Below are 12,999 nucleotides of genomic sequence, written 5' to 3' on the forward strand. Positions count from 1 at the left end.
CCTGTGCAAGCCGGTCACCAATTCTTCCGAATGCCAATCACCGATGATGTTGTCGACTCCATCTCTGGCTATAGCACTACCATCTCACAAAAATGAAATATTTACATAAAACAAAAGGGCAGTGAAATTCACACTCCCCGTTTTACAATCCACACTCTATGTTCTTTTTTTTAGCACTAAAAATTTTGTCTTTATTAACTTGATTTTTTTTTATGAGAATTTTGACCCAAAAATGTAAGACGAAGTGTGGATTATAAATTAGGAACTGTGAATTTCACTACAAATCAGTGGCACCAGCGTCATCGCCACCCACGGCCGCAACTCTTCATCAGACTCATCCGGCTTCCCATTCCAACTCTACAACATCAAAGTTGACCCCAATGTGTCCACAAAGAAGCCAACTTAAAGGTTGGAGTTAGGAGACTTATGGACAAACAGTGTTCATGCAGTCATCTATAAGCAATGTTCTAAGGCCAGAGGCTTGGCTTTAGTGGCATGGTCTTGTAGATAAACTATATTTCGATGAGTACCAGAATTCTGACTGGGTGTGGCGCTTGGAGACTGGGTGAAGTGACCATGCCAGGTTATCATAATATGAGCGCAAATGATGCTGATTTATTTACAATGGCCAAGTTTATTGATGGGGGTATTCATGGCTAGCTTCCTCGAGCATCCCACACACACAAGAATTGGATCCATTGGCCAATCCTCGAATGGGAGCTTAAGCTAAAACAATAACAGTCATCAAATGAATCATACCTACATGACTACATGAGTGATATGGTAAATACTCGCAATTTGTTTTAAATCAAAGCATACTGTAATTTTTTTTATCAAAAAAACTGAATTTCATTAATAAATTATGGACAATACATCTAAGGGTAAAAGTTGTCTCATTAAAAACCTTGTCCGATCTACGCAAATAAAAAAGAATAACACGCTCTAACATCAACTAGACAAATCACCTAGTATTACATCATTGAGCAAAGGAGGTCCGGCTTCTTTCCAAAACTGAATTACTTCACTATGTGACGCCTTCTTAGTAAGGAAATGAGCTGCCATATTGCACTTGTATTATTCACATATATTTTTTTTTTGTATTATTTGCATATTTAAATAAAATTATCTAATACATATTTCTTCATTATTAACAGGGGAAATGAATTATGCACAATTAATTTTGACACAGAAAAAAGAGGCGCGTATCAATTTACACAAGGAAATTAATGACATTTAAACTAATCCATATATATTACATCCTTTGGTAAGAATCGTAAGATATTAGGGGAGTGAGCATTTAATTAGGGGAGTGATGAAATCACTCTCCCGTAATATAGAACAAATTAAAGACAATGACAAAATGTTTCGACTCTCCCTAAACCCTAGCCCCCAATGCTCTGCATTCCAACAATGGTGGCGGACACCGGTCTCCCTTCTAACTGATGTCCCTACAACGCCAATCTTGTACGGTGACCACCCAATCTAGCAAAGCGTTTTGCCCTAAGACTTTCATCACCATGTTTGCTTCTCGCCAGAGTGGAATGGATGATGTGGGTGAGATTGATCGGTGGTCAGATCCGATGAGATCATGAGACCCAATGCTAGTTGGGGCGAGACTTGGTTTTTCAGATTCATTCGTGTAGGGGTCAGCTCAAGTCAAACCCAAGTTTGGTTGAAAGAGCGAGTACCTTAACGGCCATATTTTGGCCGCGGCCCCCGCGGAGAACAGCGCTGCATATAAGAGGTTGCCCACTTTGGTTTATTTGCCTAATCAACCTTGGACTACTATTGGTGATTTGATGACGAGTTTTGGAGGGTATCAAGTTCTAAACCTAATCGATTTCTTCAAGTTTGAATCGGGTTAGCTTTGGTCGCTGGTGACGTTAGAGATGAAGGGAAGCTTCTCCTAGCATCCTGGAGATCAATATGATGGGCCAAGTAAGGGTGTCCCGAATACCTGGACAACCCAAATCGGGGAGTACTTTGGTCTGGAAGCAATTGTGGCAAGGCCGCAGATCTGTTTCTTCGGGAGACAGTGGCTGTCGTGCCATCCTCAGATGGGTGTTGAGATTATCTTGGGTGCCCATAGTGAAAGGGGAAGTTGGAAATGAGCTTGGAAGTGGGCTCAACTCTGATCCAGGTGGAGTATATTTTGTCAAGTTACTTCTTAGTGGAGCGTCTCTTGCTAGCAATCAGATGGCTACCTTGGCTTACATACTATGATTTTCTTATTGAGTACCACAATTAAGTGCATTGTTATTGTGTGTGGGCATAAAAACAATGGTGCTACTTCAACTGAGAATGATATGAGAGTAGTTGGGCTTGGACGCGAACGTTTATCATTTCTTTCTCAAATTGCTCACTATGTTGGAGGCAGAAAAAATTCTCTCATTAATTACTATCAGCCTCAGAATGTTGATCCCAAAATCGAAAGCAAGATCAATTTCCTAAAGAGAGAATTCCACAAATGGTCACTCAACTATGACTCATTCGACACTTTGGTCACTGAAGTATCAAATATATAACTTTGGTCACTCAACTATTACATTGTCAATCACTTAAGTCACCCAAAGAATAATTTTTCTAATTTTTTTTAATGAAAAAGATTAACAAAGTGATTTAAGTGATTGACAATGTGATAGTTGAGTGACTAAAGTGATATATTTGAAACTTCAGTGACCAAAATGTCAAATGAGTCATAATTGAGTGACCATTTGTAAAATTTTCCCGAAAAATATAGTAAAGTTTTGGGTGACTCAGATACTTCTACGAGTACTCTCTACATCAAGGGTACCAAGACTCCAAAAGCACCAAATGTGGTGGGCCTGGTAGCAAAGTCAAGTTATTTAACGGGGGAACAATTATTTTTTCCAAATATGCTTTGGAATGGGGAACACCACGATGGATCACATGAATGGTGGTGACCTATTTGGTATTTATAGAAGCAATCTTTTGGGACGAAATGTCTTAGTTGGTTTTGATCTGGATATAAATGTGATCTCTTTTTTGGTTAAATTGGGGTATCTCCCGTCTGTAGGCAAGGACTAATTCCTCGAGCTGGGTCGGACCTCATTTTGAGGGGAAGTTCTCCCAACGCTAGCTACTCCATTCACAAGGCTCGAACCCGAGACCTTGCTTAAGAAGAACAAGCTCCTTAATTACCACTTGAACCACCAAGCGTCGGTTATATATGATATTTTTCAAGCCAACTAATTGCATATATAAGGGTGGTTGTGCTAATTATTACTTCCATTGATCCATTTTTCATTTTGTCCACTTGGCTTTTGAATTGTATTTGCTTTTGATTATAAAATTCTGTTCTTTTAGCTAATGCCACATATTGTTGCCTGTACTTTATAATCACACATACATAAACATAATTCCATATATTAACGCCCATATATTGTTGCCTTGATCATTCATCTGGAAAGCCATTGGAAATGAAAAAGGATAAAGGTCTTCTGTGCAGCACTGATGTGTACTCTCAATGGGAAGAAGTAGTTAGCACAATCACTGATCTCATATTATTTGTTCTGTCATAAGTTACGCTTTAGCTAATGTCTACTCCATTCTTACACACATAACTCCTATGCACAGTCATCCAATATTTGACTGATATCACACTAATGTCTACTCCGTTGTCCACCTCATCCCAATTGATACAAGCCTCGGCCTCATATATGTTCCTTCATATATATTACATCTTTTATTTTTTCTGTTTAGAGGAAAACAAGGATTAATAAGGATATGAATCATATGATGGAAATATAAAACGAGGGATACCAAATGGGGTGAAATTGACACCACACCCCTCCATGCACATATTCATCGAAAAATCACTCATGAAGGGGAGCGTAGGCTGTTAAAAAAAAAAGTGTCAATTTCAATCTCCTACAAAATCTATACTAACACTCCTACAAATTAAGTCTCTTGCAAGACTGCTGATCGACCTGATAAATCTATGCGAAAGAACAACCACATAATTTTCAAACATGTAGACTTTCTTGACCAAAACAACAAAGAAAATAATAGGAAAGTCAAAAGTTGAAAATTGAGCCAAGATCGGTTTTTTTTTTTTTTTTTTTTTTTTTTTTTAAATTGAGCCAAGAAATGAGGCTTTGACCAAAGAAAGGAACCCAATAATACAAGTGGCACAGCCATGAAACAAGAACTCAACCGAATAGTACGAGGTTCTTAGGATAATATAATGTCCATGTGACCATGTCATGCTTAATTTTAGCCATGAAAACAAAGCTTACCACCTTTTATATAAGGACTAATGCCTGCAAATCATTCTTCTCTCATTACCAATCTCTTGCCTAAAATAATGGCACCTACAAACCCTAATAGTACCTTTTGTCATTTACGCAAGTATTATTATAGTATGGTGGTCATCACTATTTTTTCCATTGATCTTGTATGTTTTTCTTATGCCGCAGCAGCAGATATCAACAATTATAATGGTGGATTCAGTGCTCATCTTATCCGAAGAAACTCTCCAAATTCACTCTTGTACAATCACAAAAGGAACAAAAGTTTCCGACGTTTGATGGGTCCAGAAACGCCGCAATCAACACTAGTAACCGATCCAGATGGTAGCGAACATCTTATGAAATTGTCAATAGGAACTCCGCCTTTCGATATCTATGTAATTGCTGATACAGGCAGCACCCTACTATGGACTCAATGCCAGCCATGTAAAAATTGCTTCAAGACGAAACATGCCATATTTAACCCGAAAGAATCCTCAACTTATAGGAACATTACTTGTTCTGAAAGTGAGTGTAGACTTGTTGACGAGTTCTCACCTCGAAACCATTGCAAAATAAATCCTCAAGCTGCTTGCATGTATGATTCAACGTATGCAGATGAGTCATACTCTAAAGGTACAGTGGCTAAAGAAGCAATTACCTTGAAGTCCACGTCAGGTAAGGTTGTAACCCTAAAAGATATTGTCATTGGGTGTGGGCAAAACAACAGTGGTATAGAGGCAAGTGAGAATGAAATGGGAATAATAGGGCTTGGACGCGGGCCCTTGTCATTTGCTTCTCAAATCAGTCCCCATGTTGGAGGCAAAAAATTCTCTTATTGCTTTGTGCCTGTTAGTACTGATCCCAAAATCGAAAGTACTATTAATTTCGGGAATGGGAGTGAAGTTTCGGGTGAAGGGGTGGTGTCAACACCTTTGATCGATGTAGAATCGGACATGGATAGTTATCTTGTGACGATGAAAGGAATTACAATTGGAAATGATTTTATTCCTTTTAACTCAACAGGGACAATGCTTGAGAAAGGTAACACGTTGATCGACTCAGGCACAGCTTTATCATATTTACCTCAAGATTTTTATGAACGGGTGGTGAATCAGCTGGTAAACAAACTTGATCCGAATTTGGAGGTAATCAATTATATTGACGAAGATAATTCAAGTAGCATATGCTTCAACACGACAACGCTTCCAAAAGCACCAAATATGGCTGTGCATTTTGACGATGGTGGAAAATTACAATTAACGGCGGAACATATATTTAGAGACGAAGAGAAAAAATTAGTCTGCCTTGGACTAAAGAACTCTAGTAAGCAGGGCTTCTCTAGTGACGATATTGGTGTTCTCGGAAATAATGTTCAAGAAAATTTCTTGATTGGTTTTGACTTGGATAAAAAATGGGTCTCCTTCAAGCCTACTAATTGCATAAAGATGGCTGCTGCTAGTGGTGCTAATATTGCTACTCATGTCTTTTCCATTTTCTCTACTTGCCTTTTGTATTTGTTTTTGATTGTGAAATCATTTTAGTTATTGGTGTCATCTTAAAGCATTTTTACCAATGCTAGCAATTGTTCAGTCAAATTTAAGCTAAAATAGCTAAAAAGTCATTTTGGCTAGTCACTTTAGAAATCCTAAAGGGTCTGCTGAAGATGGTTTAATTTTCTCACATGTTTTTGAAATCAAAGGGGGTCTCCTTGCCTAGTACTTGACTTTTGAGTCTTTTACTACTTGCTTCTTAGTTCTCTCTAGTTGTACACCAATTGAGGTCTCTAGGCGACTAGGTTTACTTTTCAAAAGGGAGGTTTTGTAGTGAGGATTTGATCTCCTGTATGTAGGCTCAATAAGTGAGCGCATGTGTTAACAGTGAGGGTCACCTGTCCTTTGCCTGGTAGCTTATACCATGTATGATTTTGGTGTAAGACAGCATTCGATGTACGTGCCTTCTGGCCATGGATAATTGAATGATATTATCTTCTTTTCTCAAAAAAAAGAAAGAAGGAATCCATTAATAGGGTAGAAAGAGGCGTACAAAACACAATAGTCCACCGGCAGTGGGCCACTCATAATCGAGTTACTACTTGAGACTCTAGAAAACTAGAACCCTAAGTAAAGACACCTTGGATAGCGATGTAATTCAAATAATCAAAACCTGACACTATTAGGGAATAGGGAACAAACTGAGCTAGGTCAAGTTCGATATCTTAACGACTTCCAATTTGGTTGAAAATTTGTATAAAAATTTGTATAAGTGATCTGCTCATAAATATCTAAACATCTAACAGTTAATTTGGTAGAATATAATTGAAAAATGCGTCTAACAATCATTAATCGAAAAGTCCAAAACTAGTTTTCCCAGTGGTGCTCATAAGAGCCTCTTATTTGCACACATTTTTTGTTAGATTATTGGTGAATTGTGAAGAATCTGTTTATGCTCTACAATTGAAAGATGTTCTGATGTTTGCTTCGTGTGTTCTCCTCTCTCGGAGCAATTTTAACTGATATTCAACCAAGCGGTTCAAAAACCAGCAAATAAATAAAATATTAGTAGAAGCTAGAAACAGCAAAGTGGACTCAAGTCTTCAGGGTTATAGACGAGACTACAATATGAGGCCATTTTTATAATAAAACAACACTACTTTTATAATCACATTGAGGAGAACAAACCCATAATTGATGTATCAGACTGGAATCATTGGATGAACGTAGTTGATACACCCGTAAATCCAATAAACAGGTACTACAAAGATTGAAGATATAAACTATGAAGGCAACAAAGAAATTATTTTTATATTAGGTATTTCATGGATTTTGCACACGTCGACAGTATGAGAGGACCATCACAAAATCTTTAGCAGAGGAGCCGACTGTTGCTGGTAACTTTTTTGTTGTAGATCCATTTCGGAACCACATATCTACTAGGTTATGTAGTTGCAATGTTGGATGCACAGGCTGACCCCGGCACATTATCTCCACCTACATGATCAGATGAGTCAAAACTTAAAGCGTTAAGAGGAGAAACAAATATCCATCTCAAAATGAATACAATGAGCATAATGAGTCCAACAATAAGCAAGTGAATTCACAGTTTTAACTATAATACTTTTACAATCTCTAGATTGTTTTTTTTTTTGGCTGCTGAAAGTTCTAGTTTGTTTGAAGGCAACAAAAACATACTCACCTCAGCTTCACTGGTAAGTTCAAGTTTCTTCACAAGGTACTTCTGAATAAATGTAACAGGCATTTTACCATCCCTGTAAAAGAAAGAAAAGTAATTACCACTAAGCTCCTAGCAAGTCACTAAAAGTTTTTCCACAAGGCATCGCTTCATGATTCTTCAAAATGCATACATTGATATCATCACAATTAGGGAATATATGTAGTTAACATAGTAGCAGAGGTGCTGAACACTCTACTTGGGCCGTGCAGTTGACTCAACAATGATCTGTTTACATTTCTGGTGTAGCACATTCATAACCAATAATGGCAGACTCAAATCATGTACTAAGTTTGGCTGGAAAAAAGATAATAAGCAAAGGTCAAACTTCTAAAGAATTTGTGTCATGGCCTATTAGGATTTCAAGTCATCACTATTCACCTTCATGTCTTCTTCCAGTACAAATTTACCTAACTTGTTCTTATTACATGACACTAAGCCCAAAACAAAAACGCAAAGATAGCCAGATTTTGATACTGGTTGCCTATCCCATACATCAGATGACAAAATGACTAAGATAAAGGCAATGCATTGTTATAAAGTTGCAGAACTTCAAAGAAAGAAACAGGACTCTAGAAAGCTCACTTTATTCTCAGGTAACATGATGATATCTGGGGCAAGGAGGCCTCTCCTTTCCTGAAGCCATTTACCATAAAAATCAGAAGTCAACAAGATATAACAATCTGAGCTCCCCATATATAAACCACATAACTATATAAGCTTTATAACCAAAGGAGTGTCTCACCAGTTTTCAGCTGCAACCAAGGAGAACCAAATAGGACTATTTCTTCTGCCACGCTTAGCCCCACGTGCATCAAGCACAGCTTGAGCTTGAGCTGAATCACATGACTCCCCAGACGGAGCTCCCCTATTACGATTACCCGCATGCAACCTCTTGCGTTTCATGGTTCCTGTAACTGCCGCTGCATTATTGTTCTTTTTTCCTCTTGTACTGTTCTCGGGTTCCTTGATTTTGGCCTTAGGCATATGTACATGATCCGGCGATTCTGCGTCTGTGTTATTTTCAGGCATATAAAGTTCACAGATACTATCAAGGGCATTGAGTGGCTCTGATTTGGTAAGGAACTGGCCTTGTGAATTTGACTTAGAGGACTTGGTTCGGTTAGCAGCCTCTACAAGACAGTTTAAGGGTGTCCACAGATCAGCTTTGCCTTCTATTACTTCAACATCATCTTTATTAGGCTTCTGCTCATAGGAAGTCTCAGGTATGGAAGAATCCTGCATCAATTGAATAAGCATGCAAAATCCAAAATAAGTCAACTGTTGGATAAATAAACTGGACTGCAAATAGGATACTTTTTTGGTAGTTTTGTGATTTCCTAGTTTGTTCTTAACAGATTTTTTGTTCCATCCTTGCTCTCTTGTTGGGTGATCCAACTGTTGTTCACCACTGACGGCGTTATCATGAGCCATGCATCACCACTATTCATCATCTCTTACTGGTTCATGTTTGACTTCTATAAACTGTGTCAGTGTCACGTCAATCCATTGTTACGTGAATTATGTAAAGGCCTGGGAGAAGGACCTAATTTTCTAAAATTAAGGGATTTACTTAAAGAGTTTAGACTAGGGTTTCTTAGTTCTCTCAGGAGAATGACCTAATTTTCTAAAAATTAAACGAGTTGCTTGAGAATTGAGAGTAGGGTTGTAATTTAGGTTATGATTGATGCGTCATATATTCTCATCTATAAAAGCATTTGATTTGTTTGGTTTGCCATTAAATCAAACTTGAACTATATAGTAAAAGGAATCAAACTCCTGGTCACCCTTTACCTGCATCTTATCTTGAGCATCAGGTGAGCTAGAGCTCCTTGGATGATCTTCTGAAGATTCTTCTCTCTTTGAAGCTCCTTCAACAGAAAAACTGCATCCACGTAAAGCAGCAGCCTTTCTTGTCAAAGCTCTTGATCTCTTTCCAGTCAAACCTGCCTGCACTGAAACTTTGGGGGTGCTGACTACTAATGAAGATAATGACCTCTCCTTCCTTTTAACCGGCGATGAAACTGAAGGTGATTCGGGTGCATTAACTTTCCGTCGTTTAAGAGGAAATATCTTGGCCCTGATATCTTGCAGATTATGGTCCGGCCTGCAGATCATTAATTGGCATCCCAAGAACGTGTAAGAACATTTTCATGTAAAGCTGCAGCACACATGACGACGATAAAAAGGATAACTAGTGCAACCAAATGATTACGCAGTTGCATAAAAACATATGATTGTGTGCAAGAGAACAAGAGGAGAACTAGAATCTCACAAAGCATTCTTACGCAGAAAAGAAAAAAAAGTCCACCTTTATCTCAGTCTTGAAAACTAAAAAAATTGTTTCGATGGTTGACAAAGGGGATCGACCTTTATGTAAAATCATACTTGTATGTTGTATCATGTGTTTTACTACAATCGTTACCAGTTACTCTTTTTTTCCTATTTAAAAAAGCAGCCTTAATGACGATGTTAAACAACCAGCAACAATTCGTTATCTAATTATGATAGATCCCAAGGCTTAAATTACATGATACATTTCAAGTAAGTAACATATATGGTCATTAGCTCCCAATCGTGCACAATGTAATACGCTAGAAGTGTCCATGTTTTGCCGAAAAACACAGGATTAGTTATCTGCGTTCGAACAATCCAAGCGCATCCCTACCAAATGATCCAATTTACCAAAAAACACATTGCATTCACCACTAAAACAGTGGACCGAACCTATAAGCAAAGAGAAAGGGCAGTTTCTTTTCGGAATGTCGTTACAATACCTAAGTTTTTCCACGGGTAGACAGCCCAAATCAATTTCGCAAACCGGACAACAATCCCCCTCCTCATCCGACAGCTTCTCGTATATACATTTCCTGCAGACTGGTTTCAAATTCACCACTCATAAAATTAGCATAAACACTCAAGTCAGCAACATGCCAATTGTACAGTGATGCAATCTAAACAGAAAGACATAAAATTGGTAATGCCATAACCTCAAAATTAAACACAATAATTCTCGAAAAACAAAAAAAAGACATGGATTACGAACAAACATAAACACAATTAATTATGCACAACAAGAACAGAACCCAGATCATAAAAATTGATTAGATTAAAGGGAATCACTAACACGTGTGGAGGCAGAGAGATATGGTTGTGGCTTCTTTCAAAAGCTTATGACAAAGCGGACACGTCATGCATGCCTCGAGTGCCTCCCTCTTAACCTTAACAACCTGACCCGCCATCTCTGATTTTGATTCCCACGCTGCTCTAATCCAAACCCGGCATTCAACAACGATTGAGCTCCGAACCCAGAACAGAGGCGGGGCAAGACAGCATATTTATGCGAGAAAGACAGAGGCTTTGGTCGGATCTGGGCGGAGAAAGCGGTGGCGGGTTTTGGGGGAGATGGGTGTCCGATGAATTTTACGTGGGGGGTGCGTTGGGTTTTAGGACAAAAGAAGTGTTGGGTTTGGGTTTGAGACCAAACTGAGAACACGACCGAAGCAGAGATTATCAAATCGAAAACGATGGAAAGGGAAGAGAGGAAGGTCTCTCCGCGCGTGCGACGGTTCAACTGAGAAGAGTGTGAGGGGATTTGGATAAAACGCTGCGTTTTGAGACTGCCATGCGTACGTACATGCCTACATGGATTAGTAGAGGAATGGACACCAATGCACGTACCTACCCCACACTAAACCAAGGGTCCAAGGTTAGCAGTTATTCTTTTTTTTTTTTAGTCCGAAGCAATTTTCATTTTAGCATAATCTTTTGTTTTTGAAAAGCATAAGCATATGTTTTTATTCAGCCAAAAAAAAAGGTCGTCTCTAACCCAAGTCGGAGGCAAGGAGGAATCCGTGATCTTTCCCCTCGTCCATCGGCGGTCGGTGACAGCGTTGGCGGTTTCTGTTTCACTGTTGTTGTATCGTTTGCCGGACAGGAATGGTTTGTGTTAATATCCTATTAGCTTATGGTGTGCTGGCCTTGAGGTTTGACTGCGGTGGCGGCGTAGTTTAGGTTCTTTCTTCTCTGAGGCATGGAGGTCATGGGCATCATCTCGAGGGAGGAGATTCATGGCGTTAGTTTGGGTTAACATCATGCCCAGTCGGTGGCGGCGAGGATGGCTAAGTTAGGGGAAGTTGGTGGCGGCTTGAGACGGCGACCCAAACTTGTTTTGGTTTACTCAAGATTCATCGATGCCTTCTGGTGGCTGTTCCTTCAGGAGTTGTGGCTCTGGCTTGCTCGAGGCGGCGGCTCGTTTTGTTTGGTGCGTACGGTGTCTCTGGACAAGGAGGGATGACTGGTCAAGGTTAAGTGTTAGGGGCCGCACATGTAATGCTGCAAGCAACCTTGTCCAAGGTCATTAGTCAAGCCTTTGGTTGGTTTGTTTGTGTGCTAGGGATGTTTTGGTAATTTACAAACTATGTAATTTATTTTATTTTAGCATTAGTCTCCTCGGCCTTTTTCATGTTTCCTCCTGTCATGTTCATGTAACGCCGATATGCTCTTTGGGGAGGAGTTCCTAGTCGGCATAGTTTGGACTAGTGAACTAGTATAGGTACTCACTTAGCTGACTTGCTTGCTAGCAAGTGCCGCACGGTCCGCTTTGCGCATTGCAAAGTTCAGCCCGTGACAGTTGGTATTAGAGCCAACTCGGCTCAAGAAGCTCACTACGATGACCGGCAAGATGACAAACCAACAAACATTCTATTGGTATGACCAGCAACTCGGAGAACTTGCGGGGGTGCCCGAAAGGTTGATTGATATCACTAATGTGTTGGACCGCGTCGACCTAGATGGGTTGGCGGCGCGGATGATAGAGGTGGAGAGTCTAAAGGACCGAGTTGTGGCCCTTGAAAAATGTAAAGCTCGAGGAAGCGGAAGGGAGAGAAATGAGGTAGAGACTCCCGTTCCGAACGAGCAAATGGGGCAATGAGTGATGCCCTTGACATACTCCAGGTGACGGTGGACAATATGGCAGAAGATGTTCGAGCCACCATTGATGCATTCAGGAACGAGCTGGTGGAGATGAGTACCAAGCTCAACCTGACCATCCCTGCGATGGGAAACCAACCTGTGACGGACTACAGGAAGGTAAAGATACCGGAACCTCAAGAATTTGGAGGGGCGCGAGATGCCAAGGAGCTTGAGAATTACTTATTTGATATGAAGCAATACTTTCGAGCAGTGAAGCCAGACTCGGAAGACGTGAAGGTGAACATGGCAACAATGTATTTGTCGGGAGATGCGAATCTATGGTGGAGAACCAAGTATAATGACATCCAAAGGGGAGTATGCACCATTGACACTTGGTAAGACCTTAAGAAGGAGCTCAAAGCTCAGTTCTTCCCCGAGAATGTCGAATACATTGCCAGACGGCAACTAAGGGAGCTCAAGCACACTAACAACATCCGAGACTTTGTGAACAAGTTCTATGTGCTCATGCTTGACATCCCGGATATGTCAGAGAAGGATCGGCTATTCTATTTCCTTGAAGGCTTAAAGCCATGGGCGAGGACAG

The 12,999-nt window shown here is 39.9% G+C and overlaps 2 protein-coding genes across 2 annotated transcripts; one reads left to right on the plus strand and one right to left on the minus strand.

Moving 5' to 3' along the window:
- The first annotated feature begins 4,320 nt into the window (after positions 1-4,320).
- LOC112192506 (aspartic proteinase CDR1) lies at positions 4,321-6,146 on the plus strand. Its single transcript, XM_024332262.2, has one exon. The coding sequence runs from the start codon at positions 4,328-4,330 to the stop codon at positions 5,792-5,794; it is 1,467 nt and encodes a 488-aa protein (XP_024188030.2). The 5' UTR covers positions 4,321-4,327; the 3' UTR covers positions 5,795-6,146.
- A 715-nt stretch (positions 6,147-6,861) lies between these two features.
- LOC112193551 (E3 ubiquitin protein ligase DRIP2) lies at positions 6,862-11,061 on the minus strand. The gene is made up of 7 exons (XM_024333736.2): positions 10,609-11,061; positions 10,259-10,358; positions 9,276-9,588; positions 8,227-8,720; positions 8,067-8,117; positions 7,446-7,518; positions 6,862-7,240 (listed from the first exon to the last, which is right to left on the minus strand). Exons 1-7 carry the CDS (start codon positions 10,721-10,723, stop codon positions 7,067-7,069), a joined length of 1,320 nt encoding a protein of 439 aa, XP_024189504.1. The 5' UTR covers positions 10,724-11,061; the 3' UTR covers positions 6,862-7,066.
- Between the last annotated feature and the right edge of the window lie 1,938 nt (positions 11,062-12,999).

Source organism: Rosa chinensis, chromosome 3, assembly GCF_002994745.2.
Source record: "Rosa chinensis cultivar Old Blush chromosome 3, RchiOBHm-V2, whole genome shotgun sequence".
NCBI classification, from domain to species: Eukaryota; Viridiplantae; Streptophyta; class Magnoliopsida; order Rosales; family Rosaceae; genus Rosa; species Rosa chinensis.

Bases quoted from the DNA above. Each gene is read 5' to 3' on its own strand.
- LOC112192506 (XM_024332262.2), top strand. From the start codon at position 4,328: ATGGCACCTACAAACCCTAATAGTACCTTTTGTCATTTACGCAAGTAT.
- LOC112193551 (XM_024333736.2), bottom strand. From the start codon at position 10,723: ATGGCGGGTCAGGTTGTTAAGGTTAAGAGGGAGGCACTCGAGGCATGC. The intron at 10,359-10,608 runs GTTAGTGATTCC...ATTTGAAACCAG, and splicing joins ATCTCTCTGCCTCCACACGT to TCTGCAGGAAATGTATATAC. The intron at 9,589-10,258 runs GTATTGTAACGA...AATGATCTGCAG, and splicing joins CTACCCGTGGAAAAACTTAG to GCCGGACCATAATCTGCAAG.